General features: G+C 53.1%; 1 protein-coding gene across 2 annotated transcripts; it reads left to right on the forward strand.

Moving 5' to 3' along the window:
• Nucleotides 1–551: 551 nt before the first annotated feature.
• SNX19 (sorting nexin 19) lies at nucleotides 552–27,005 on the forward strand. 2 transcript variants are annotated; one of them, XM_075442440.1, is made up of 11 exons: nucleotides 552–3,144; nucleotides 3,561–3,699; nucleotides 4,404–4,504; nucleotides 4,661–4,780; nucleotides 5,051–5,181; nucleotides 6,213–6,309; nucleotides 6,569–6,755; nucleotides 9,021–9,153; nucleotides 21,651–21,835; nucleotides 22,639–22,726; nucleotides 23,402–27,005. In XM_075442440.1, exons 1-11 carry the CDS (start codon nucleotides 1,609–1,611, stop codon nucleotides 23,547–23,549), a joined length of 2,865 nt encoding a protein of 954 aa, XP_075298555.1. In that variant the 5' UTR covers nucleotides 552–1,608; the 3' UTR covers nucleotides 23,550–27,005. The 2 variants fall into 2 exon arrangements, with proteins under 2 accessions (XP_075298555.1, XP_075298556.1); XM_075442441.1 differs by having other exon boundaries at nucleotides 9,024–9,153.

Consider the following 27,005-nt stretch of genomic DNA (forward strand, 5'->3'; position numbering starts at 1 on the left):
GCCCTAACTGACCGTTTTTTTCCCCGATTTTCCTTCTTTTTGATTGGTAATTCTTGATGAGGGTCATGCAGCCCAGGTGTGTTCCAGGGCGTGGAGCGGAGCTGCCCCTTTGCACCACCACCAAACGCGCTTCTTCAAAAATTCACCTACAGATGCAAAATTTTCTTCCTTTTTTAACCACACAGGACAAATCCAACGCTTCTTTCTTTAAATTCATGTAGAAATTAATAAAAAAACCCCAACAGAATGGTGCATTGCTACAACTCCTTGCTGCTCTGACCACACGCAAAACCCCATGTGGGGCTGCATTTTCCAACGCATGCAAAAAATATATAAGGGGGAGGGGGGAACTTTTATCCCCTGCGCGGCGCTGCAAACTTTCTGGTTTTGTTTTTGGTTTTTTTTTTGTTGTTTTTTTTTTTTTTTTACATCGCAACGGCAAGGCCGCACGCCGGAGCCCTCCCGTCCGCAAGGCGGCGCTGTGGGGGGAGCGGAGGAGAACGCGAGGCCGCCTACGCGCCGCTCTCACTGGCAGGGGGGTGGTACCGGAAGTGGCGCCGGAAGCGGCCGCCGGTGCCGGGGTTTATTTGCCGCCGTGCGGGTTTTTTCTTCAGTCGTTGTGTCCGTATCGGTGGGGAATGGTCTGGTCTCCTGCAGTGCTGTGAGCTTTGGTGTTTGTAGCGGTTCCTGGGTTGGAGCCTGGTCGGGTGAGCCCTGGTGAGGGTCCTGGTGGGTCGAGCAGTGGTGCTGAGGGAAAGAGCCCGGTGGGTTGGGCCTTGGGGCGTGGTGGTTGGGCCCTGGTGCTCTGGAAAGGAGCCCCGCGGGTTGGGCCTTGGGGTCTGGTGGGCTGGGCCGTGGTGACAGGCCCGGCCGGTGGGGCCTTGGTGCCCGGGGAAGGGGCCCGGCCGGTGGGGCCTTGGTGCCCGGGGAAGGGGCCCGGCCGGTGGGGCCTTGGTGCCCGGGGAAGGGGCCCGGCCGGTGGGGCCTTGGTGCCCGGGGAAGGGGCCCGGCCGGTGGGGCCTTGGTGCCCGGGGAAGGGGCCCGGCCGGTGGGGCCTTGGTGCCCGGGGAAGGGGCCCGGCCGGTGGGGCCTTGGTGCCCGGGGAAGGGGCCCGGCCGGTGGGGCCTTGGTGCCCGGGGAAGGGGCCCGGCCGGTGGGGCCTTGGTGCCCGGGGAAGGGGCCCGGCCGGTGGGGCCTTGGTGCCCGGGGAAGGGGCCCGGCCGGTGGGGCCTTGGTGCCCGGGGAAGGGGCCCGGCCGGTGGGGCCTTGGTGCCCGGGGAAGGGGCCCGGCCGGTGGGGCCTTGGTGCCCGGGGAAGGGGCCCGGCCGGTGGGGCCTTGGTGAGCCTCAGTAACTGGTGACGGGCCTAGTAGGTTTGGGCCCTGGTGCCCGGGAAAGAAGCCCTGTTGTCTGTGCCCAGGGTTCTGGTGGTTGGGCCTCGGTGCCTGGGAAAGGAGCTCATTTGGTTGGGTCCCAGTGCCTGACCCTGGTGGGCTGAGCCCTGACAAACCCTGGTGCTGAGCCCGGTTGCTTGAGCTTTGCCAGACCCTGCTGTCTTGTGGCAGCTGTGGAGGAAGCAGACCCCCAGGGTAACTTGCCCAGCCCCGCCATGCCAGGCCCGGGGCCACTGGGGCTCCGTTGGGCGCTGCTGGGGCTGGCGGCCGCGCTGGGCTGGCTGCTGGTCCTGCAGCCGCTGTTGGACTTGCGGGCACTGGGGCTGCTCTGCGGGGTGCTGACAGCGCTGGGTGGCTGGCTGGGCCCCCGTGCCCTCCGTACCCCCGGCTGGCAGCTGCGGCTGGAGCGCTTTGTCAGCTCCCTGCGGCCTCCGCCTCACTGCCCGGCGGCTGAGGGGCGGCTGGAGAGGGAGATCGCCGGCACCGTCCGCAAAGTGGTGCGGGACTTTGTCACTTCCTGGTACCGCACTGTCAGCAGCGAGCAGGTCTTTGAGGCCGAGGTGGAGAAGGCCATGATGGGCCTGGCCACCGAGCTGAGGCGGCGGATGGGGCGAGTGGATCGCCAAGCCCTGGCCCGCCGCCTCCTTCTCCTCTGCGGCCATCACTTGCAGAGCTACCTGCGGGCCCGCGAGGCCCTGCAGGGTGACTCCGAGGGCGGCCGGACCCTGTGGCGGGAGTACAGCCGGCTGGCGGGGCCGCATCCTGCCCTCCGCAGCCCGGCAGCTGAGGTGGGCTACGCCCGGGCTGCTGTGGAGATGCTGCTGCAGGCACTGGTGCCCCGGCCCCACCTGGAGACGCGGACGGGACGCTTCGTGGTGGTGGAGCTGGTTGCCTGCAATGTGCTGCTGCCGGCCATCAGGAAGATGGCCGATCCTGACTCGATCAACCTGCTGCTCATCGGGGCTTTCTCCAAGAAGCCCCGAGGTGAAGAGCTGCCCCCTGCACCCCCGGTGCCTGATGTCTTGCCCTGCATGGTGCAGGCAGACGCTGCTCCTGCTGGGGTGCCTCCCTCCCCGAGGGCCATGGAGGTGCCCAGGCGAGAGGCAGGGGTTGCTGGTGAGGAGGGAGAGGACCCGGCGAGTGGGCTGTGCCGCGCAGAGGAGCCCTTCCTCCGCCCGCGAGCCCTGGGCTCCCTCTTCCCCTGTGAGGGTTTGGAGCTGGAGTCCCCCGCACCTAATTCGGGCCAGGACATGGACCTGCTGGCCCCGTCGCCCGCAGGGGAGTTTCTCGATGAACTCCTCCAGGAAACCTCTACCGTGCTGGAGGGACCGGCTACTTTGGAGGATGGTGTGGGGGACTTGGAGGAGGGCGTTGCTGCCAGCTCGGATGCTGGGCTGCTTTGCACCTGTGTTTCTGCGCTGAGCTCCTGCCCTGACATCCAGATTGACCCGGCAGTTGAGAAGGAAGAGGGAAGCCCAGGTGTCCCCAGGAAGTCTTCTTCCCAGAGGCCCTCCAGCTTGGGGAAAGATCTGGGGGGAGCAGAGGGCCCGCCACAAAGCCCCTCAGACCCGGGGCAGACTCTGCCCCTGCTCTCATCCTCCCCAACAGCTTCCATCAGCACCTTCAGCTTTGAGCCCCTGAGCAGCCCCGACGGGCCTGTTGTCATCCAGAACCTGCGGATAACTGGGACCATCACTGCCCGAGAGCACAGTGGGACTGGCTTCCACCCCTACACCCTGTACACGGTGAAGGTAAAGACTGGAGTCGCCCCTTTTCCAAGATCCCTGCCCTGTCGGGGGAGTGTGGGCTGGTGTTTGGAGGGGAGGGTTTGTGCTGTGTGTGACTCAACAGCAAATTTTGTCTGGTGGCGGAGGAGTATGAGGCACAGTGTTTCCCCTGTAGCTGTCTGGGTGCGAGACAGGGGTTTCCCACTCTTGGCTAAGGGTCATGTGGGGCTGGTTGAGTCTTTCATGTCCTGTTTTCACCATTCCCTTCATTGGGAGGGGTTCATGTGCTGTGTAGCCCCTATTCCTCAAGAAGAGTCAATTGGAGGAATTGCTGGATTGGACTTCCAGGGGCTCTGGGGCTGTAGGGTGAACAGGGACAGTGGCATAGCGGGATTGTTTTGGGGTCTGTAAGGAATACTGACTGTTGCCTTTCTGCTCAGTATGAGACAGCCCTGGAGGGTGAGACTGCAGGCAGCCTTCAGCAAATGGCTTACCACACAGTGAACCGCCGTTACCGGGAGTTCCTCAACCTCCAGACCAGACTGGAGGAGAAACCGGAGCTCCGCAAGTTCCTGAAAAGTCAGTGTCTGCATTAGCTTCCTGAGAAAATCTTCCTCACTTTCACCCCAGTCCATGCTCCTCTGCTCTGAGGGTATCCCGTCCTGCCTGTGCAGCTCCGGGTGCTGGGCTGTTTGTGATGCCTGTCTCCTTGTTCTGTGCAGAGCTGGTTAGGGGAGAAATTTATTTCTTCCGGCAGCAAATTCCAGTGTTTCAAAACATCCTTGGTGGTGTTGAGATCACAAAGCTTGTTTTTGTAGTTTTGGACCTTAGCAATGAATAGAGAGACACACTGGCATCTGCAAGTGTCTTGTTTGCATATGAGAAAGTAGAGCAAGCTTTTTTGAAAAGAAAACAATGTTTCTTCTAGTGCTACTTAGGTATGAAACTTCATTGAATTTGGCATGTTCCTGCATAATCCTTTGATTTTGAAAAATCTGAAAACTGCTTTGAGAATTTTTTGGCTCTTTGAGTGAGCTGGAGTCCTTGTGCTAAACTGGTGTTTGTGCTGCTTTAATATTAAAGACATGGATGATACAATGTCAGCAGAAGGCAAGTTCTGTGTGGGTTTAGGGTCTGACTCTGCCACCCTGGTTTGAGGAGCGCATTGTCTTGGGTTGACACTGGGCAGTGTGTAGGGGCAGCCTTAAGCATGAAAGCATTAAGATATTAATACAACTGTTGCAATTTTCTCGAGCTTGCTAATGCATTTGTTTCCTTTGTAGATATCAAAGGCCCAAAGAAATTGTTCCCTGATCTCCCATTTGGAAATATGGACAGCGATAAAGTGGAAGCCAGAAAAAGTCTGCTGGAATCTTTCTTGAAGGTGAGATAATTCCTTGTCTGCCCCTGTGAGCTACAAAGCAGTGCTTGGGACGACTCTGTGCTGACAGCAGAGTACATCAGATCTCTTCCACCTGCACTTTACACCATCAAGCTGACAAGTTGACTCAAAGACCTAAAGCTATGTCTTTGCTCCCAGCAATTGTGTGCGGTCCCTGAGATTGCAAACAGTGAGGAGATGCAGGAGTTCCTCGCCTTGAACACTGACGCCAGGATCGCGTTTGTCAAGAAGCCCTTCGTTGTTTCCAGGATAGACAAGGTAGGCAAGTGGGAAGCTGCTTACCTGAGCCAGGTATAACTGCACTGAGCTCTTAGGCTTTAATGTCTGCACACATGGCTGCTGTGGTAGTAACCCAGAAACCCAAATATGCTCTGGGTAGCTGGGCTCAGCTTGCCCAGAAAGCCATAAAGCTGGGAAGAGTCAGAGCCCACCTCAACGAACCCCGGGGGTTATCATGGAAAACAGCATGCAGGCCTGAAAAGGAATAGGAATACAGTCAATAATCGACGGCACTGCTGGCTTTTGCAGATCGTTGTCAATGCCATTGTGGACACCTTGAAGACGGCGTTCCCCAGGTCAGAGCCGCAGAGCCCCACGGAAGATCTTAGCGAGTCTGAAGTGGATGGGAAATATCAGACAGATGGGAAGAAGGCCAGCAAGTAAGGGCTCCGTCAGCTTGCCCTGTGTTCTATGCAGAAGGACTCTGTGCATCAGCTGACTCTGTTGTGGGGAAGTACTGGCTGGGTGCTTTACCTGTTGTGGATCATACATTGTTGCTGTATTGCTTTCTCTTTCACATGCTGAGCGAAGGTATTTGAGCTCCTGTTTGGGCACAGGGTTGTCTAAGAATGCTCAGGTTTTCAGAAGGTGGGTTTCCTCCTGAGGGAGCTGTGAGGTGGTGGCGTTTGCTGTCAAAGGTGTTGATGGCCCCGGAGAGTTGCTTTACTAACCTTAAACGTGTGTGTGACCGATAGATGTGTTGAGTCACTGCAAAATGCAGCTATGACTTGTCTACCTGAAGGTTTACTCCCTCTCCCCTGCGTTGAACATGGTGGCATGTCACCTTACCCAGGAAACATTTGCATATTTATTTAAGAGTAGTGTTATAAGGTCATGGCATGTATGTTGCTCACCAAGTGTTTATTTGTTGCTGCTGGCAGTCACCACCCCTGTTATGCTCATCAGTGATTCTTCCCTTACAGAAGAATGGAAGTTTTGTGCATGAATATAGCTATTTTTTTTTCTGGTGAAGAGACGTTTTGCTAGAAAAAGCTGCTTTGGACAAAAAGACAAACCAAAAAAGTACAAGTCTGGAAGCATCTTGGCTGAAAAGGACATTCCTTAATGATAAACAGGCTATTTTACAATTTGTCCCACAATCCCAAACGCCCTTTCATATCCTTCTTTCTGCGTGTGCGTGTTTATAATTGGATTTCACAATCCTGCCTCAGCTAGGCCCATGTGTCGTTGAGGAAAACCGCTCTGATGCTTTTGTTGCGTGGTTCTGCTGCTGCCTCTCAGCTGTCCTGGGGGCAGATGCTGCTTGGAACTGCTTTAGGTCTAATGAGACTTCTTGGCATGGATGTGACGCTGGACAATGACAGTTGGTCAAGGTGGTTGGCTGAGGCTGGGAAACGCATCGCGGGCGGCTTGCGGAGGAAACCCTGACTGTGCCGTCTCTCCTCTGCAGGTCCAGGCTGAGGTTCTCATCCAGTAAAATTGCTCCGGTGCTGAGTGCGAGTGAAGCACATGACAGGATCGTGTACTCCATCAGGGAGGGCAGCGCAGTAAGTTCAGACCCCTCTTCCATGATCCAAATCATCGCCCTGTTTGGGTGCTGGTTTGGAATAATCCGGGTGCATGGGTGTTGTGGCTGCTGCAGCCTGTACCTGCATGCCAGGCCTTTGCAGAAAGGCACCAAGCAGCCCTAGCTGTGGTGTTGGCTACAGCAAGGTGCAAACCAGGTGGTGGAGATCCCATGTATCTCTTCAGCTCTGGCTGTGTGCAGCTCATCACTGTGGTACTAATACACCGGTGCTTTTGTAGGTCTCCGGCACCCTGTCGCTGGCTGCTATGGAGTCCTTCATCCAGAAGCAGGAGAAGCTGCTGGAGGCCGCCCGTAACAAAGCTCCCGAAGGTGAGGGAGGCAGAGAAGCTAAGGAAAGCTCCGTGCAGGAGGGTACGGACAGGCTGGACACATCGGAGCAGAGGACAAGTCTGGACGCGGACTCTGGTGAGCTCAGCCCCTCTGATACTGCTTCAGCATGTCTCCCTTGGTGCTGCAACAGCTCCAACATCTGCAGGTGTGGCTTGCAAAGTCTTCAGTGTCAGAACCCGGTCTCCTGCCTGTTGTGCCTTGATTAAAGAAAGGGCAAACCGAGTTTCTCCAGCGCTGTTAGGTGATTGCTCTGGTCTTTATTGCTAGTGGGAACAAATTGGGTCTTGGCTCAGTTGTCTCACTGTAGGTCTTCACCTTAGCGTACTCGGTACAGTTAGTGCAGAAACAAGTTTCTGGAGGACACACTGTTTAAACTGCCAGTGTTGGAGAATCAAGCTCTTAAAAATGAAAAATGACCAAGTTATGGTTTCTTGGTTGTGTCAAGATAGCCTTGATATGTCTGTGCACTGTGAAACGACCTTTTGAGATTGCTATTCCCACCAAATCTATCTGAATGCAACAAATATGTAATCCCAGTTGAAGGAATGATGTTCCCTTTTTGATTAGACCCCTCCTCTGAAGTGCAGGGGTGCGACGGCCTCTGAGTGGTTACAAGATAAAGCTGAACGCAAGCAAAAATATGTTCTCTAATCTTTTTCTTGGAATAGCTGAGCTGTATCAGCTGGAACTTTCCAAAACTTTCACTCCAGTGCTTGAAGTTTGGCAAGCTCTGACTGAAAGCATGTGCTTGTGACAGGATGGGTCTGGTGTTCTGAAACCTAGGCTGGGCTACCAGCTTTGCCTATAATCAACAACATGCCCATGGTGGTTCTGGGGCTGCTGGGGAGCAGGACTGGAACTGGAGGCCAGCGCTCCGCACAGAGCGTGAGAGATACAGGCAGGCCAAGTTAGATGAACGCTGAAGGCAATTTTATGTAAATGATGTCAAATGCCTGCAGGTCTGTGATGCTTCAGAGCCAAGACAGGGCAGGCTGGTCTGGCCAGGGTGAGGGGAGTGAACGTCTGGCGAGTGGCTGGCTCTGAAGACAACCAGTGTCCCTGTCTGCTCACTGGGTGACCTCTGGGCAGCGGCTGGCCGGCAGCGCTCTGAGGAAGGGGACTTGGATGCTACAGGCATAAACAGAGCTTGCTGACGATGCTCTTTGTGTGGGGTTGTGGTGAAGCTGAACAGCCTGCTCCGGTTTTTGCGTGGGGAAGTCAAGTCTCCAAGGGCAAAGCAAATGGAGAGGAACTTATGCATGGCCCAGAGCAAGAGGCGCCAGAAGTACTCATGCCCTTTCTATTCCAAGTGCAATGGCCTGGAGTTAATTAGTCCAGCTCGTATGCAGCAGGGAGAAGAAGAGGAGGGAAGGAGAGGTGCTGGGGTCCAGAATCCCTCTCCCCTCTGTCCCCAGCAGTAAACGGTGCGTGAACAGTCTATCTGTAGGCAGAGTGGTTGGAAGATCAGGTGTTAGGGAATGGCAGAGGAGGGGAAGCTGCTGTTCAGGAGCTCGCTCTGCCCGTGGAGCCGCCGCGGTAGGCTCAGGTTGGGCACTAGCCTAGGGGTGGTTGTCTCTGGTAGGTTTGTAATACATTAATAAGCTTGTTCTGCATAACACCTATGATGCTTCGGGGCCGAGCAGCATAAAAGTGGTGCTCTAGCAAGTCGAATGTGTTTACGCTGTAAGCTTTGACATCCTCCTGAGGGTGGGAGAGAGGTTTTGCTGTCCCAGGTCTGTGTCACTAGGGTTATGTGGGCATGTGTGGAGGTTTTTGTCTGAACCGATGCCTCTGGTTTACCCAGATGGGGTTCATCCGTCTGCCTGCTGAGACGGGGTCCTGCCACGCGGTGGCAGCCTGCAAACACAGATGGAGCCTTGCACCTGAAAAACTGCACGGTGGAAGGGGGGAAAGCGTGGGTGAAGACTAGGAAAATAGTCCTCAGCAATGTACCTTTGTCCTGGCTACAGTCACTGCCTTCTTTCTCACCTGTTCTGGGCATGCTGCCATCCCCGTGCTTGGGCTGGGGTTTGATAATCCCTCGGCTTAGCTGAGAAAGAACTGGACACTCAGAGCAGCCGCGTTCTGGTCCGGTGCGCCCCTTGGTAGGGAGTTTGTGGCTGCTTGGATGAAAGTGGAAATGAGAGTGATGGGGGTAGGAGCCTGGGAGGGTAAGCTTCCCAGGCTGACAGGTCATCTGCGTGTGGCACAAGTTGTTAGGCTGGGGGGAAAAGCATCAAGCAGGCTGTTGGGGAAAAGAGTGAGTTTTGGATGATGCTTTCCACCAGGTTTGCTTAGGGCTTAGTTGGCTTCTGGATCTGACCCTCCTCTTCCTCACAGCAGGCTCAGAGACGGCTTTGGCTGACCTGGCACTGGACGTGCTTCGTCTGCTGCTGATGGATCACTGGAGCTGGCTGTGCACGGAGAACATCCAGAAGGTCTTCCACCTGCTCTTCGGGACCCTCATTCAAAGGTAAGGCCTCGGCAACCAGGCTTTCGCTCTGTGACAGGGCATTGACTTTGGAGATACAATCTAAAATGGAGCTCTTGCCTGAATGCAGCGAAATGCTTCCCATCACATGAAACAACAAGGTTCTGTAAAGGAGATATCGTGTGTAGAGTAAACATCTTGGAGATTTGCATTAGGAGCTGTTTCCCCTGTGAGGAGCAGCACAACTCTAGCAGACATCCTCCTGCCCTTTAACAACAGGGGAAAGGATCCAGCCCTGGGAGTGGGCTTCTTGCCTTGTGAAAGGGCAAGAGTGCCCAGCATCTTGGGTCTCCAGGAGAGACTGGCCTCCTGGTGTCTCACTGCCCAGGGGCTCAGCTTGTTCTTTCTACAAAAGTAAAATCAGCAGGCACAGGGAAGAACCACTTGTCAAGTAACAGCTCGGAGCGCAGCCTCCCCGGGGCCTTTGCTCTCACGGATGCACCCCTCTCCGATCTGCGGTGGGCCAGCAGTGTCTGTGCCTTGGGCAGCGACCCACAGATGTATTAGGGAGAGACTTCCTTGCCAGCTGGCACGTACTTGCCAAGCTTTTCTGGGGCCAGTGCCTCTGTGTGGTAAGGCACTAGGCCAAGACACACAAACAGAGCATTTCTGTTTTCTTGTGTAGGTCGGTGACTATCACTAGCTGAGGATATGGTCCTTTAGAGAAACAAGAAAGCCTTCCCAGAAGGACTTTGGCAAGGTGGAGCCTCAGAGCAGTGCTTGTCCTGCCCCTGTGCCCTTTCTTCTCCCATGGGCATTCAAAGCCAGTGTCAGAATGTGCAGGGCAGCACGTTATAACTGAGCTGGTAATTTAAGCTGCCCTCAGCAGGGGTTGCCGAAGCGGTTTGAGGTCAGGGGCTGCTGGCTGTCACTCCCGAGTCCGTTAGCTTGGGTGGGACCAGGTGGCTGTTGCTCCCTTTGCTCCAGAATGGGCTCTGGTCTCATGGAGAATGAGCTGGAACCCAATCCTTGTGTGTAAGCATGGAAGTATGAGGGCTTGAATATGTGTGTCATCACCTTCTAATAAGCTGTGTCCCGGTCGCCCAGGGAGCCTGAAGCACCGACACGTGGCATTGGTATTTTCCACTAGAGGAGCTGTCGTACACACAGCACGTGCCCGGCTCTGGAAGGTGGAGGAGCTCCACGAGTTGTGCTAGTGGAGCAGCGTGAGGGTGAACGTGTTTTTGTAGCTGCTCTGCTCCAGTGGGTCTGGGTGAACCCACTTGTGCTGCAGGCAAACCTTTGGCCGGAGGGGATGTTGGGAAGTCCTGTGACTCCTTGGTGTTGTGATCAGGACAGGGTGCAAATACAACCTTTGGAGCTAACCCTGTGTCCCTGGTTCTGTGCATGTCGGTGCTGAAATCCACATCTAAGAAGGAAATTATTTACTATGAAGATGATGAGGCCCTGGAACAGATTGCTTAGAGAAACTGTGGCTGCCTCCTGGCTGGAAGTATTGAAGGCCGGGTTGGACGGGGCTTTGAGCAGCCTGGTCTAGGGGAAGCTGTCCCTGCCTGTGGCAGGGTGGTTGGAACTGGATCATCTTCTAAGGTCCCTTCCAACCCATACCATTCTTTGATTCTATGATCTTGACGATAGCTCTGCTCTTGTTCTGGGGCAGTCGGGTGTCTGCAGGTCTGGTGTGAAAGGGACAGGAGAAGTTGCCCAGTGTGAACTGAGCCGTTGCCACAAGGGTGTTGTGGCTCATGGATTGCTGCAGGGACCTCTTTCCTCCCCTGTTACTGCTGCTGTAGTCACCACCCCAAGCCAGAAGGCTGTGCTTGGGACAGTGCTTTGGTCTCCTGAAAGGGAAGAGGGTTAGGGTGGAGGTTCTCCTGTCTCAAATCAAGGATGGCAGGTTTTTAGTGATCCTGGAAGCCCATGTAGAGGGCCGGGGCTCAGCAGGATGCTGCAGTGGGCATGGGAACTGCCCTGAGAGCAGTCAGTGTTTGCCTGTCCTGAAAGCCGTGATGTGACGGGAGAGCAGAGTTCAGGCAATGCCAGAGATGGACGTTCAAGAAGAAGCACGTGGATACCTCTGCAGCAGAGGATAACTGGGAACAGGGGGGTTCTGTGCTGGTTTGCCGTTGCACCCTGTCCCTGACACGCAGAAGGGTGACTGAGACTTGTTGTACTCATGGCTGGCCCGGGTGGCCACGGCTGTCCTGAGCAGATCAAGATGTCTCTAGCTCAGCCAGCTGCCTAGAGAGGGACAGAGTGTGGATTTGGTGGCATTTCTCCTTCCATTTAAGTATTTGCAACTTGATCGCTGCTCAGCCAGACTGGACAGAGCCCTGGCGTGCTGGCTGGCACTGCATCTTGGTACCCTTTACAGGTGGAGAAGCTGTTCCAGGAGCGTGTGCTATTCCAGGCATCATCGCTCCCACCTCTGAGAACAGGCGGACAAACATGGGGCAGCAGATGGACATGTATCATGTCTTCTAACCATTGCTGGTCATAAAGCATGAGCAGGAATCGTCCCTCCTCCATGAGATGAGGTTCTTCCCCCTTCCTGCAGTCTCTGGGTTAGGTGGTGGGTGGTGAAAGGAAGTGTCCTAGCAGTGGTTTGGGTGTTAGCGAGGGGGTCGCTGCTGGATGCTCCTCTGCCAGCTTGTATTTGGTGAGTAGCCTGCTGCTCCTGCAGCCTTCTCGCAGCTGCCTTCGTGGGCATTGCTACCACTCAGCACCGAGCCAGAGTAGAAGAACCAGCAAAAAACACCAAGAACAAGGTCCAGCTTCTCTGGAGAGCCAATCCCTCTCTCCTTTGGGGACTTTCTGCCTTGAGCATGTGGTGTCTGTGACATCCCCTGTGGTGATATCGAGTGATTGCTGTGACCGTGCCGTTGCTGCACTGCCCTGCCCCGTTTGCCGTTCTCTGCCCGGAGCATCCCACCACACTCCTCTTTCCCCTCTTCTCCGTAGCTGAAATAGCTGGAGCCAGGCGCTATCCGTCTCTCCTGACTGTCAGTTTAATGGCAGCCGGGGAGAGGAAGGCTGGATGACCGAAAAAGGTATTGTTAAGTAAAAAGGAGGCCGTGTGTGCAAGCCTGCGTCGGTGCGGCCCTCGTCCCATTATGTAACAGGGAGTGAGCCTTTTTTGGAGCCGAAAGGCGAGGCGGGTGGAGGGGCCGGGATGCTCGCTGGGAGCGGGGACGGCCCCGGGGCCGAGGAGAGCTTCCAGCAGCCTCTCCGCACGCTGGGGCCGTGCCTGTAAACAAACCCGCTGCCCCGCTCCAGCTCCGCACCCCTCCTCTCCGCCGCTCGCTTCCCTCCCGCAGGCTGCAAACGCAGATCTCCGCTCTTTCGTGAGGAGGCTGCAACAGGGACCTGTTTGCAAAGGGGAGTAGATGGGGCTATTCTCAGCTGCGGGGGTGTTTAGTGGCAGAGCTGAAAAGCATTTGTAGAATTCACGTGCTTTTTAGAGCCTTGTGAGTCAAAGCGGTGTTAAAAATACGTGGTGGCATGCAAACCACGCCGTGGCTGTGACCCTGCGCCCTGATGGCACCGTGGTCACTAGGCCAGGGCTCTGCCAGTGCCGTGACGAGCCGGGGGCAGCCGTGGAGCTGCGGTGACGGCCACCGGCAACCAGCTTGCTGAGCCCTGAAACAGCTGCTGGGGTTTTCCCAGGACCACATCTCTTTCCCTTTCTGCAGGGGAGCCCCAGCAGAGTGCCAGGATCCCAAGGATGGACCTGGGAGGATTTTAGATGCTGATCCAGGTCTGTGTGCTTTTCGGAACTGGTTCCCGTGCATCCCAACAGAAAACTGTGGGAATGCAAACCAGCGAGCGGAGGGAAGGTGCCTCGGCACACCCCGGCTGGCTGCACCCTGCAACCTGAGCGGGGCTGGGGCACGGAGTCCGTGCTGGGGCTTGGAAGTGCCTGTGTGTATAGAAGGGAGCACGTGGAACTACACAGGGGCTTTGATGGTGTCGTGTTCCACCAAGCACAAGTTAAAATAAATGCAAAGCATCCCTGCTTTAGCCGGGAGCTCAGCACCGCTTGGCTTGCTGTTTGCTTTGGGTCTCTGGTGCTCTTTCAGGTTTTGTCCCCTGTCCCATCATTCCTCAGCAAAGCAGGTGGATTTGGGGAGGTGATGTTCCAGTATGTATGATATGTAAATAGAGAGCCAGGGATGCTTTGAGACTGATTACAAATGACCATCAGGCTTTGACAGCAGTTTCTTGCAAATTCTAGCTCTGGTCCCAGAGGTCTGGCTAGTCTTAGCTTGTTTACCTTGTAGGGTTTTCTCTCTCCAGCTGGTTCTCCCAAGGTTTCAGCCACTGCTGAACTAGCATGGGAAAGGAAAGTCTGTCTGAGCTTGGATCCACCCTGGAGCTGAGTCTTGGGCTGTGGTCTTGCAGGGAACCTGGCTCTTGGGTGCTGCGGTGAGGGTCACTGAGCTCTGGGGTGGGAGCAGAGGACAGAAGGGGCACTCGGGCAGTGCACAGTGCAGGTTTTGAATAGGTGCAGTAAAATGGGACTGGGTGGTCCCAGGGAGGCTGTAACAGCAAGGGGTTGTCTTTGATGTGAGGCGCTGGATCTTGCCAAGCACTGCTGGGGGTCATGAGCTGGGCAAGGCCACAGAGGCACGATAGTCTTCATCCTATCAGCAGTAGGTCTGGAGCATCTGAATGCTTGTGGCAGGCTGGATTTTGGCAGGGGGTTCAGTCTGTTAGGTTTCAGATAAACAGTTTGGCTAGGTCCCGGTCTAAAGAGCAAACGCCTCGACACAGGCGGCCCTGCTTACCTGTGGAAATGATCTGGGCAAGGTATGACAGTGGTGCGGGGAGGAAGCCGTGGCCTCCCCTCTGTCCTTCCCCAGCTCTCCGTGCCATCAGGTTTTGTGTCCCCCCCATCCCTGTTTCACTGTGTGTGGTGAGGGGTAACGGTTCAGCAGGACGCCTGCTTTCATTAGCCCTCATGCCAGGGGCTTGCTTGGCTTCCAGCCCCACCAGATGAGAACTTCTCGGACCGATATACATGTCCTGTGATAGACAAAGGTCCTGGGTTGTCCATTTAATGGGGCAGCAAAGGGTCTTTGCAGCCAAGCCTGGGGTCCCTTTGGCAGACTGGACGTCTGTGCTGGTCCAATGGGTGCTGCAGCTTGCTCCCGCGGCACGTCCCCCTCCCTCCCTCAGTAGGGACGTGGCAAGGTGCCTGACCCTTGAGCGAGGTGGGTTCGGGTGGGCTGCTGCTGGGGATGCCCTCGTGTGCAACCATGGGCTGCCCTTCCCTTCTTGCTGTCATCTTGGTTTCAGGGCTCTGTGCCGGAGCCTGTCGATGCCAGGCCAGGTGTCGTGGGCACTTGTGCAACTGCTGGTGTGAGTCGAGGAGCTCATAGCTTCGGGGAGTTGCTTGCTGGGTGGTTTTTATTTTCTGGTTTTTCTCTTCTTTCTTCCTTGATCTCTGTGCCAACAGAACTGCCAAAAACAAAGACCCTCGGCAGCCTCCTTGATCCTCTTGACTTGAAAGTGCCACCAGCGTGTAGTGTTGCCTGACCCTCTTAAATGTCCCCGAGTAAACCCGCCTGCTTGGGCAGCCGAGCACCTGCAGCCCCGGGATGGCTGGGAACGTTCTGCCCATGGACAAGCGATTCTGCCCAGCCCCAGCCATCTGGAGCCCCGCAGAGGCTGTGTCTGACAGCCGGGACGCTGAGCCGGACCTCATCTCAGTGCTGGGTTGCACCGGGGCTCGGTACAGAGCTGGGCTGCAGGGCTGTCACCTGGGGCAGGACGTGGCTGTGCGTGGGCAGGCGTTCGCTGTGGAGGCTCCCTGCGTTATCTCTGAAAAAGACATTAAAGCCAAGGGTTGGCTTGTGCTCTTCAGGTGCCAGGAGAAGCTGGGAAGGTTTATGCCAAAGCTGTTTGGAGCATGGCTGCTCCCACTGTCCTTTGGCTTCATAGCTGGTGGGTAGCTCACCACTCTGGGCTTGGGCAGCACCTCAGAGTTCTGCCGGCAGAAGTTTGTATATAGGGGAGCCAACCTCATGGCATCTTCCTCCTCATCTCTGCATTTGGCTATTTGTAATGTAGCTGCACAGAGCAGCAGAATTTGCAGGCTTGTGGTGTGTCAGCCAAAGCGATCTTCGGGTCTGTGTGTGTCTTCGTGTGTGTGTATGTAAAGTAAATAAAAATCAGCTTCGAAACAGGCCTCGATTCAGTTGACTCCAAGCACCTGGAAATTTTGGATCCGGCTTTGAATCTCTGTCCCAAACAAATTTTTTTCCCTTCTAGAGGCAGCACGCTTCCAAAAACAGCCGCTAGAATGAAGCAAGGGCTCTGTGCTTTGATAACAATTGCAACATTATTTTAACTGCATCTCTCTTTTCTCTTTTGACTCCGTTTCAGCCATTAGATACGTGCCAACTTTTTTTCCCAGATTTAAATAAAAACAAAAAACCTACTTCACATTTCGAATGGAAGAGACAAAGATAAGGATTGAGGGGAAATGAAGTCTCCTTGTTGGTTTGAGTTTTCCCTGGCTTGTGAAGGGTTAATGGTGTTTTTATGTATTTTGGTTCTGAAGTGGGCTAATGAAGCAATCTGCTCTGAGCGGGACCTGGCTGAGACAGCCTGGCCTCTCCCTGGGGCACCGCTGAGAGCTTAATTGGCTCAATAAATACTTGATGAAGATGTTATCAAAAGCCGGGATGCTTTGTTAAAAATCAAGGCTTTTGGGGACCATTTTTTTTAATCACGTAGCTTTCTTCCCCTTTTCTGAGCCCCGTGACATCACAGGGAGCTTTGACTTGAGAAGAGCAAGAAACAGAGCGGCTCCGTTAATTCACTGGGGGGGAAGACGTTGGAGTCGGAGCCCTTTGTGTTTACACCGTTTCTTTTTGTGTGTTTTGGAGAGAGCAGCGCAGAGCGGTGCCCCGGATCCCAGCACCGAGGTGTGGTTTTGTGCCTACAGGCAGTTGGGGATGATCTGGTTTTCCTCCTCTCTGCCCCACGGTAAAAAGTCCTGAATACCCACAGCTCCAAGGACTTCTGCATGCTCTTCTGCTCACTGTCTGGGTCAAGCAGGTAGAGAAATCTCACTGCCCTACGCCGGCAAGGCGCTGGCGTGGGTAAGTCTGCTCGAGGCATGCCGGGTGCAGATGCTGCTGGTCTGAGCTCCTTGCAGCTTGATTTGTGTCTCGCTTCCTTTGGTGCAGCCGCCCTCAGCGGAGCTGTGCTCGAGAGGCCCGAGGCTGGCAAGACACTCTGTTCGAGGAGAAGGCACTCGGCCACGGGGCCGCTGCCTCGCTGGTCAAACACTTCATTACCGTGTGCTCAGGCAGGGGTACAGGACGTATTGTTCATAGCATATACAATTGTAAATGCTTTATAGAGCAGCAGGAGAGCAACATTTCCAGTAAGGCGAGAAGGACGGTTTACTTTTTGCGTGTGTGTCTTTGGCCAGAAGTTTAAAAGGACTCGGGATGCTTCGTGTTCTTTGATTTATGGAGGGCTCTTTTTTTTTTTCCTTTCCCGTTTCCTTCCTCTGCGAAGGGTTTACCGATGACTTGGACAAGTGTGGGTTTGCTTTGAAGGTATTTGAGCTGAGCGTGCCAGCAGTGGGCTGCATGTGTTTCTGCTGGCGGCTCTGCCGAGAAGGTGGACGTGGGCTCGAGTAGCAGGTGCTAAAAGCCGAGCCTGGGGGCGAAAGCTCTCCGTTTGTGTTTTTCCCATTTTTCTAACCGTGCCCGCTGCAGCTGTTTCTTCGGTTTTACAAGCTTTGCTCAGAAATGTTCTACAGTCAGAGCATTGAAATGTTGCTCTTGCTGAGCCCTTGAGTTCAGGATTTTCTTGTGGTTTGAGGAGGAACGTGGGGGACAAGTACTGCAAAGGGAGGGATGGTCTGGTGATTGAAGTACCAGCCTTTCTTGCATTCAAGCATCTGACTTAGGAAATCCTCGTGTGTTTCCAGATGTTGCTTTTTTCTTAAATCCTTTTCACTACCTCGGTCTCATGGGCCTTTTTTTGAGCTTCTGGTTAGCCATGCCGTGTTAGCTGACCTCGGGGAAACAGCAGCCTTATTCTGGGGTGGAAAGTAGTTGATGCTGAGCTGGACTTGCTACTGTTATGTACATCTCCTGAGTATTTATAGAGCTGTTTGTATTTGGAAAGCTAAAGCAGGCTAGTAGAGGCTTTCTCGTCTTTGTCTTCTAATGTGGCCTCCAGTTTGTGTTTGTCTAAATCCTTAAAATCCTCAATTTGGGAGGAATCACAATTGTTCTTCCCTTGACTTTAATTTATAATCAGCATATTAAACTCAACCATTCCTCAGCTCAAGTGAACCTAGCAGTTCTTATCCTAACCTTGATGGAAGAGAAAAGCAGAGGTTTATCAGCTTCTAGTAGCTGTTTGTAAATTAGGGTAGTACCTTATCTTCCTGTCCATTCCTGGTCCGTCTTTCAGTTTCCAGACTAAGCAAATCCAACCTGTCCAACCTTTACTTGTTGAGCTGAGCTCTCTCTGTCTGCAGGTGAACCCTCTGGGTAGTCCACTTAAGTGAGTGCATCCAGCTTGCAGGAGCCAGGTAAAACCAAGTCCATGCACTGGGTTTGGCCTGTCCCTGACTCTTAGTCTGTCTTTACCCTAGGCTTCTCTCACTTAGCACCCCTTGTTCCTTCTAGGTGCCAGAGGAGGACCGAGGTATGTACCTCCCAGGCCGTGTTTCTTATTCCCGGGGTGTTTCTGCCATTCCTATCTTAATGAGCCCCTTCAGCTGACCTTGGAGTTCCAGCTTAAGCCGTGGAATTAAATCAGCTCTTTTTTAGCAGCCATTTCATTCCTCCATCGCAGCTATTTCAAACAGAGGACCCTTACAGCATGGGCAAGTTATGTACCTCCAGACTAACGTCCAGGACTTTGTAGCCTTTGCAGTCTGTCTCTTTGCCCTGGGTGTTATCGAAGCATTTAAATGTCTGAGCCCAGGAGGTCACTTTCCGTCTACTTCTTGTCTCAGCTGAAGCGTAAGGAGATGGTTCAGTGATGGGTTTGTTTTTCTTCCTTATTAAGGTTATTTTTTCATGAAATAGCAGAATGGAAATAGTACCTCATGAGCCATCCAAAAAACCAGATGGGTCTATTTGTTTCTTGCTGGGTTTATTTCTACCTGGGAGAAGGCATGTGTGTGCTTTTGATGTGACACATGGATCTCAAATGCTTAGTCCTTTAATAGGACAAAAAATCATCTGTGAGCTGCTGGCAAAGGTCAGCTTTGGACTAGCACGTATTTGGAGTTCCTGTGAGAAGTGGGAGCTGTTAATTCTGATCCTGCTGCAGCAACTCTGCCTGATGGAAAGGTCAATTTGCCATAGAAATCTGGGTTTTACAGGGGTAGGATTTTTCAATAAAGCTTGTTGTTCCCCTCCCCGAGTTGCAGCTACAGTTGTGAGAGCTGAGGTGTTGCTTTGCTCCTTGCCATTTAATAACTGTTGCTGGTGCCTGCCCCTGTGTGTTGTGCAGACGCAGCGTGCATCCCCCAGAGTGAGTGCTGGTGGTGTCTGTAACGGGTGCAGGCTGGGAGTGGGCAGGAAAAGGCAGGCTACTCTGTTCTGATGGGGTTTTTTCAGAGTATCTGAGAGCATAAGCTGCTCTCCAGGGAGGATGCTGAGCCACGTGGACCGGTCCTGACAGGACTTTCTTCCCAGTGCTTTTGCGATGGGTCCCTACAGTGATAGGCTAGCAGAAGGCAAACCATAGCACAGTGGCTTTAGTCTTCCTGCCATTTGCACGCAGCTTTGGTTTCTCTTTCTGCTTTCTTGTCCATTTTCCTGTCAAGCTTTTCTTTGTATGCTCTGTGGTGTTGGGTGCCTCTTCCCTGTTTCCTAGCACGAGTACCCTGCTCTGAGCACCATGCGATGGGTTGAGTTGGCCTCTTCTCAGGAGCTTGCACGGAGCTGTAGCAGGCATCAGCGCAGGTGGGCCAAAACCAACGGAGCTGTTCTCAGATCCTGCCCTGTGCTTCCCAAAGTAGAAGGCAGTGAGCTGCCAGAGTAAGTAAAAAATCCATCAGCGGTGTTTTGCAGCTGTGGGAACTAAGACCTGTAAGCACTTGCATAATCGCAGTGCGTGCACATGTGATCAGATTTATAGGTGTTACTTCTAGGCCTCGTTGCCTGGTTCTGGTGGCTTCATGGAAATAAATGAGCTACAAATGGTGGGTTGTTTGTACGGGGCCTTCCAGCATTCGTCAGTTCTCAGTCTGCTCTTGAGCTGTCTGGAAACGCGTGCTGTCTTCTCTAAGTGCAGCTTTCCCTCTGCCCGCTCTTTGCTTGACTTCTTGCTATTTTAGGAACATTCCTGAGAAAAAGAAAGCTTGTCCTTTGCTTCTGCAACCTTTTAAAGCATAAGTGATGATTGTTGAGATGAATTTCAAGTCGGCGTTCAATCTGATCTCCCTAGTTGCAGGGTTGTAATGTTTGCAGCTCTGTCCCCAAGTCTCTGAACTTCTGTTGCTTGTTAAATGTTTTCTCAATTAGCAAAGCAGGTTGTATAACAAAACATGTTAATGAAAAACCATGTTGATGAAAGCTCTTGCCCTTAGAGGAGCCAGGGTTTAACAGTTTGATTTGGTTGGGGATGCCTGGAGGGTTGAAACGATTCAGGATGTTAAATTCTGCTGATGGCTGGAGATAAAAACCCTTTTGAGCAATTGTATTTCAAACATGGCTTTTTCCCAGGCCAGACTGCTGTGACATTTTGTCCTCTAAGACAAGTAGAAGATCCGCTTTTGTAGCAACATCAGTACTTGGGGTCCCTGGCAAGGCTGAGCATAAAGGTCATGTCTCCCCCACTCCCAGTGCCGTTACTGGGATCACCAGGAGCATTGTCTGTGCTCCGGTAAGACCTTGCTCTGAGACATAACAGGCCTTACTGCTGCACCAAGGCTCATTTTCAGTTTTTTTTTTTATTGCCTTTGCTTTTTCAGCTGGCATTTCCTAGGTGTGCATCCTTAAAAGACCTGCAGCTGGGCACCTTGTTTTGTACCGAAGAAGGGACCATCATGTGCAGCCCTGGCCCCGCTGATGGCTACCTGCCACTCCTTTGCCCCTGGTTACCTTTGGGTGTTGCTGTTCCTGACTCTCCACTCGCGTTGTCCCGGTTGCGTGGGGAAAGACGCCCTTGGCCCGAATGCCTCGCCTGAGAAGAATGCAGACAGTCTGGCAGAGCGCAGGTTAAATAAAGTTTGCCTTGGCAGGGCCCGTGCTCTTGGACATACTATGAGCTGCTGGGGCGTAGCGGTGACGGAATTGCAAGCACGAACGCCAGCTGCCAAGAGGAACGGGTCTCCTGGCCCTGCTTGTGGACTCCTCTCCTCCGGGACTCTTGAAGTACTGGTGAAATCGAGAGCCTTCTCCCTACCCCAGCCCCGTGCTGATGCTCCCCTCTTTCCTCTGGAGCCTCCCGCTGATGGGGACGGCGGCAGCAGGAGTCCTGGTCTTGCTGAATCGATGGGGACCCTCTTGTTGGCCTTTGTGGCATCAGGGATTCCTCTGCTGGCCTCTCTGCCTTCTGGGCAGAAAGATTTTTAGGCAATGACAGGTTTTGACTGACGGCTGTGGCTTTTGCTATTACACGGGGAAGTGATTTCATGTCTGGGAAAGAGGGTCGGCGTGATTGATTTAGCAACTTTCCCTGGCCAGCGCTTGGGTGGTGTGAACGCATCTCCCCCACGCAGGCTGCAAGCGCCTCCGAGCCCTTAGGTGGAGCGGCATTCCCGCGGCCTTGGGATTTGCAGGTCGTTACCGTATAAAGGGCACAGTCTTGGTCCGGCAGATTTGTTGGCAGGTACCGAACTTTCCTTTTAATAGATGTGCAGCGCGAGGTTTTGGATGGGAGCAGCGATGATTTCACTGCCTGCCAGCGGTGGATGGAGCAGGGCTGGACAGCAGGGGAAGCAGGGGGATGAGAGGGGAGCGAAGCAGCAGGATGGTTGTCCCTTGCCATCCCTGGGATGTGTGTTTTGGTCTCCAGGCAAGGTATCCTTGACTCTCTTGGTAGCAGAGGGACTGGTAAGAGGAGCAGTGGTTGCCAGAACATGCTCATATCCTTCGTGTCAGTCATGGGGGTTTTTAGAGTTAAAACACCAGTTCTTCCAGCTCTGTCTCACCTTGTGCATGGACGTAACTTAGGAGGTTAAGGCCAGTCATGTCCCTTAGCCCTGCTCCCTTTAGGGACCAGTTACTCCTTTGTTTTCCTGTGGGCAGCAGGGCGATGGAGCTTTTTGTGGCCTTTGCTTTTCCCCTCTGATTTTACATATGTGCTTCTGTCTATAAGATAAGCGACATATACCAGCTTCTGGGGCGTGGGGAAACTCAGCTAACTAATACTTGTGAAAATCTTTGGCGTATAGACTTGAAAACTGCACCTTGCCTTACCCAGGAAGCTGATTTACCCCTCCAGAGCCTCTAATCAGCAGGAAGCTCCTGATACGGTACCAAGCCTGACTTTTCCTGACTTTTCTCTCTTGCTCCCTGTGCCCACAGGTGGCTGGAAGTCCAGGTGGTTAACCTGACCTGCACCCAGCGCTGGGTCCAGTACCTCCAGTTGCTGCAGGAATCCATCTGGCCTGGAGGAGTCTTACCAGCAGTGCCCAAACCAACCAGGACAGAGGAACAGAAGAAAGCAGCAGCAGAGCAGGCCCTGCAGAGCCTGATGGGGATCTTGCCTAGTAAGTGTGTCCCGGGGACATGTCAGCTGCCCTTGAGGAGGGAGCCGTGGTGAAGGCTGGGGAGCCCTCCAGTGCATTGGCGTCTCTGGAAATGGCGTTACGAACAGCGAAGGGGCCTGCTCATGCCAAAGCAGTGGGAAACTTTCATGAGCTTTGAATGGTTTCCTGTGAGTAAAAACCAGTTTCCCTGTTGTAGATAGTTTGCATAAGCGTTCGGGGAGCAGCACGGCTCAGAGAAAGGCCATGTGCCTTGGTGATTCCCAGATGCAGACTGGCCACACAGTGTGCTTAGTGCTGATGGTGCGGTTCCTGCTGAGCCACCTCAGACAAGGTGGGGCTCAGGGAAGCCAGTGCCATGCTGTGCTCCCACCTGCCGTTGCTGGGAAGAGTCATAAGGCAAAGCCTTTGGCTTCTTGCTCTAAAGAGTGGCTTTTCCACTGGGCTGAAACCACGAGCCCAGCTGCACTGGATTTCCCTCTCTTGAAGTTTGACACTGGGACCTTTGGCATGACAGCAGCTGCTGTCTAATCCCACTTTCAACTCCTTGCTGCAGTATAAGGGGCCCTGACTGTCCTTTGGGGATGAAGAAGTGCTACCAGTATATGCCCTTTCAGGCTGGAGCGCTTTACTGGCATTCAGTCCTGTCCCTGGCTGTTTTCTGTCACGGTAATTTCGGGCACGAGATGCCTCAGGCTCAGAGCACCGTCACAAACTTTGATTTAGTACCCACCAGCAGAAGACTGACTCGGTTTTACTACCATGGAAACGTGCAGTGCTTAAAGCGTTGTCTCTGATGTTGACAGATGTGATCCAAGAAATCCTTGGAACCAGTAAATGTCAGATGAGCTGGAACTTGGTGCTGGAGTCCCTGGGCCAGCCTGTGATAAACAGGTAGGTGATTACAGTCTCTTTACTCCGATAGCTGTTGTGATGGGGCCTGTAAGCTACACTCAGGGCTTCACCATGAGATTGATGCTGCCAGCTTTTTGGCACAGGACATATCTGGCTAATTTTCCTAGATTTATGCTATCAAAGGGCATCTGGCTTGCTTATTATGAAGGTGCATGTCTAGGACCTCGGTCTGGCTGGAGGGTAATGAGCCAGTGTTAATGAGGTTGTCGGGCCTGCTTAGTTTGTGGATGACAGGGAACTGTCAGAGGAAATTAAGACCAAATCCTGGTTTTGTTTGTTGTTTTTTAGAAGAGCTCAGAGAGCAGCATATATGTGTGGATAGTGTTTTTCTGTATACCCATCACAGTGTGTTTGGAAGGCAATGCTTTTGTGATTAACGGCAGAGAAATGCACGTGCCACCGCACTCCAAGCGATGCATTTGTGTTTGCTGTGCTGCTCGGCAGCTTCAAACACCCCCTGATTTGGGGGGTGGCAAAAACACCTGAACCATCCCTTGAAAGATTCCTTCTAGAGTATGAGATCTTTTGTCTTTCCCCTGATGGCAGTCAGAATACTTGTTCCTTGCGTGAGCTTTGGCTTCTGTGTGTCTGGAACTGATCTCCCAGCTCGGCAGTGCCCTGACCAGCCTAAGCTTTGTCTTTTCTCCATTTCAGGCACCTGGTTTTCTGCCTCTTGGACATTCTGCTCGACTTCTTGGTTCTGAAGGGCTCCAGCCATGAGCTCGAGAACGCAGCTGTCGTGCCATCTGCCTCTAGTAGCCTGGACAAAGCAGGCAGCTCACATAAACCAGGACTGGTGTAGCCAGCGTTGGAGGAGAGGAGCAGCCACAGGCATAGGATGATTTGATTTTCAGTGTTTACTGAAAATTTCTGGGAGCTTCTTGTGAAGAATTTTTCCAGCCAGCGCTAAACGAGGCTGCTTCCAGGCTACTCTGTTTTGGCTGGGTGATGGATTATACCCAGAGTCAGAGGCTGAAGATGCTTTTCTGCTGTGTAGCGTCTGTTCTGTTGCTGACCTGATGGAGAGCCTGAAATGAAGGTGCCTGACCTCTGCTGAGCTGGACAGTCTGAGAAGGATAGCAGGCTGCCCGCAAGCCCTACTGTCTTACCCCAAGTTTCAGAACATTTATGACATCTAAAGGCAGACAGCACCTAAGATTTGCTTTTGTGGGCTCAGGCGCCATCTGGCACTGGCATGCAGAGACTTGATGTGATGGTATCCTGTTGATAGATGTTTCTCCAGGACAGGAGGGAGGACCAAATGCTGTCCCTGCTCTTTAAGCAGCCTGCTCTGTGTCTATGCCGCACCATCCATTTTACCAGAAGGAAGATGGGGAGAGAATGAAGCATGGAGATGGGGTGACAGCCCTGTGTGACACGTAGCAAGTAACTCTGCTCCCACACTAAGTTCTTGTCACAGTAATCTCTGGAGGAGGACTGAGCACCTCTGAGCCCAGGAGGAGTACCGGACCCATGCCGTGGACAGCAGGCGGGTTAGACCCCAGCAACGGGCTTGCGAGCACCACGGTCGCTCTGTTGTTGATTGCTGTGTTGCTGTGCTTTAGCTTACTATGCCTGCTACCACACAGCTGTGTGCAGAGGCCTCTGGAAAGCTTGTCGGGTCACGGCGTCCAGTGCCACCCAGCACAGAACGGCATGTCGGTCTGACAGCTGCTTTTCCGGGTCACCCAGGACTTGAGAGGTTTTTGCAGGCTTGCGTTGCCCAGCTGTCAGGTTTGTGATGGGGCAGATGGAGAATATGGACATGGACAATATGCACTGACAGACCAGTTTGGTGACCAGTTCAGGTGCATTTCCTGGGAGAAATATGAACTGAGCAGTGCTGGACTGTGCTGGTCAAGGCAAGACTGCTCCTACAGATTAATCTCTACAGATTAAATCTCTCTCCACAGATTAAAGCACTTAGGAGAGGAGACCACGCAGGAGGGAAGCATGCAGGATCACAGCTAGTGTCCATGTTACAGTACGAAACGGTGCATTTCGTAGAGCCTGCTGTTTCTTGGAGCTGGATACTCTGGGGCACGTTTGCAGAGAAGGATGTAACTCCAACGTGCGTGCTACTGAAAGCAGAGACTCTGCTCTTGCCAGGGGCAGCTGCCTAATAATGGACACATGGTGCTGTGTGCTGCTTTGTGCTTCTGTTGTTTGTGTGTGTGTATTGTGTGAAAATACAGGGAAGCCTTAGCGTGCTGCCGGCAAGTATATTTTCAGGGAGCTCTGAGGACGTCCTAAGATGAGGCAGAATCCGATGTAATGAAGCAAAGCAGTTTTGCATTGCTTATCAGAGCCTTTTCTCAGCAGTGAGGCTTTTGAGATGGTAGACTTGCCACCTGCTTGGAAAAGGAGGGAGCGTGTGTGTTAAGTAGCTTAAGAGCAGATTAGGAAAGGGTTGGGGAGTGCTCTGTGTGGGATGATCCCAAATGGCAAAGCAGGACTCCTGTACGTCCTTAAGCACAATATCTGCTTGGTGCAGCTGCTTCACCCTCTCCTTCACTGCCAGGCTCCTGTTTTCCTTTTTTCCTATGACTTCGATTTACTACATCCCCTGTCCTGAGGAGGGGGAGGAGGAGCCATCAGCCAGGGATGATGTAGCGTAGCCCTGTTGGGCTTGGTGGCTTCCCAGATGCTCTTGGTGTGATTGCTTGCTGTTGCTCCCTCATTAATTTTACGGGTTTGGAGCTCCAAGATTGTAGTCTGTCATTGATTAGGGATATCATTAAGAGACTGTTTGCTGGAAAGGATCATTCAGAGATGGACTGCAAACTGCAGTGCCAGCTCCATGTGAGAGCAGAGGTCTAGCACAGTCCTTATGGACACTTCTCCTTTGCCAGGAAGCCCTAGCATCCCTGCCTTCAACCGCGCCCTCTGAGCTGATGTGAATGCCTCAATATTCATTTCTCCTGAGGGAAGTAATTTGCCGTTTCCGCTGGTGGGCTCTGAAGAGCATAGCTCGAGAGCTGGCAATTTGCTGGGATGGTGTGGCAATGATTTGCAGCCGTACCAGACAACTGCTTGGTGGGTGCATCCTCTGCACCTTTCCTGCAGGGGCCTCGAAGCCTGCACTTCGCAGACTTGCTGGCGTTGCGAAGTAGCAGCATCTCCTCTGTGTTTACGTAGGAGGAGCTGGAGCAGAGAGAGATGAAGCAGGTTTACTTGCCTGCAGCAGAGTAGGGAACAGACCCCCAGAGTCTGGATTGCAAGATATTTGTTTCAATCTCCAGAACCCTCTTTCTTTTCTTAGAGCAAGGAAAACGGAAACCAGGGTTGCTGAGCCCTTTCTCATGCTCTTACTGGCTAGGTTTCAAACTCCTGTTCTCTCCTTCAGAGATCTTAGTCCGTTCTCACAGCCAAGGTGAAGCTGTCCAGGAACAGCAGAGGAACAAGTAGCCCTTCTCTGTATCTTTTTGTTAAGGAATACAAAATCCAATAAAAAGTTCAGCTCTCTTTCTAATGCTTGTTCTTTGTCTCATTATAATTTTCAGGTTAAATTGAACACAACGGTGGCATTCAGGTGGGCTGAAAATTTATTTCTGTTGGACTAAGTCTAGAAAGAACTGCTTTGGTAAAACAAACAAGGGCAACAAAAAAACTTTGACTTGTTTTGTGTCATGCTTCCAGCAAGCTCCCTCTTTTTGCAGGAATTTGTGCAGAAGGCTCGAACCATCACTTGCTAAAGGGAGGATGGAGAGAGCAGTCGGATTTGATATCAAGAAAAAGTTGCAGGGTTCTATCATATTAGGTATAGAGCAGTACATGGTTCAGACGGGTGCTCAGCTCTCTAGGTCCTACTGGACATGGCCATCTGCTTCCAACCCACCGCTTGCTGACTATGTGGCATCGAGAAAAGCATTTCGTTCCCCCTTGCCTCGGTTTCCCCCAGGGCTGGCTTGTTAGACTGCAAGCTTGCTGGAAACAGGGGCTGCTTGTGTGTGTGTACAGCACAGATTCAAGGCACAACCGTAAGCTAAATCATAGTTGTTGTGTTGAGCCAGAGCTTGTTTTTTTGATTGTGTTTTCAGGAAAAGGTGCCTCCATGGGCTGACTCCCTGTTGTATTTGCTGTGTTCAAACCCTTGTATCGGCTGTTGGTGGGTGCAGTTGTTCTGGTCTGTGTAGAGGAGCGCTGTTTTGCAAACCTGTTTTGTTGTAAAGTGGGGGAGCAAAGCGGTGCTCCCAAGCATGTGTGATTTCTGTTCTGACACCCTGTACAATAATACTCTTTCAAACCTGTTCCTGCA

This window comes from Opisthocomus hoazin, chromosome 24 (assembly GCF_030867145.1).
Source record: "Opisthocomus hoazin isolate bOpiHoa1 chromosome 24, bOpiHoa1.hap1, whole genome shotgun sequence".
Classification (NCBI taxonomy): Eukaryota; Metazoa; Chordata; class Aves; order Opisthocomiformes; family Opisthocomidae; genus Opisthocomus; species Opisthocomus hoazin.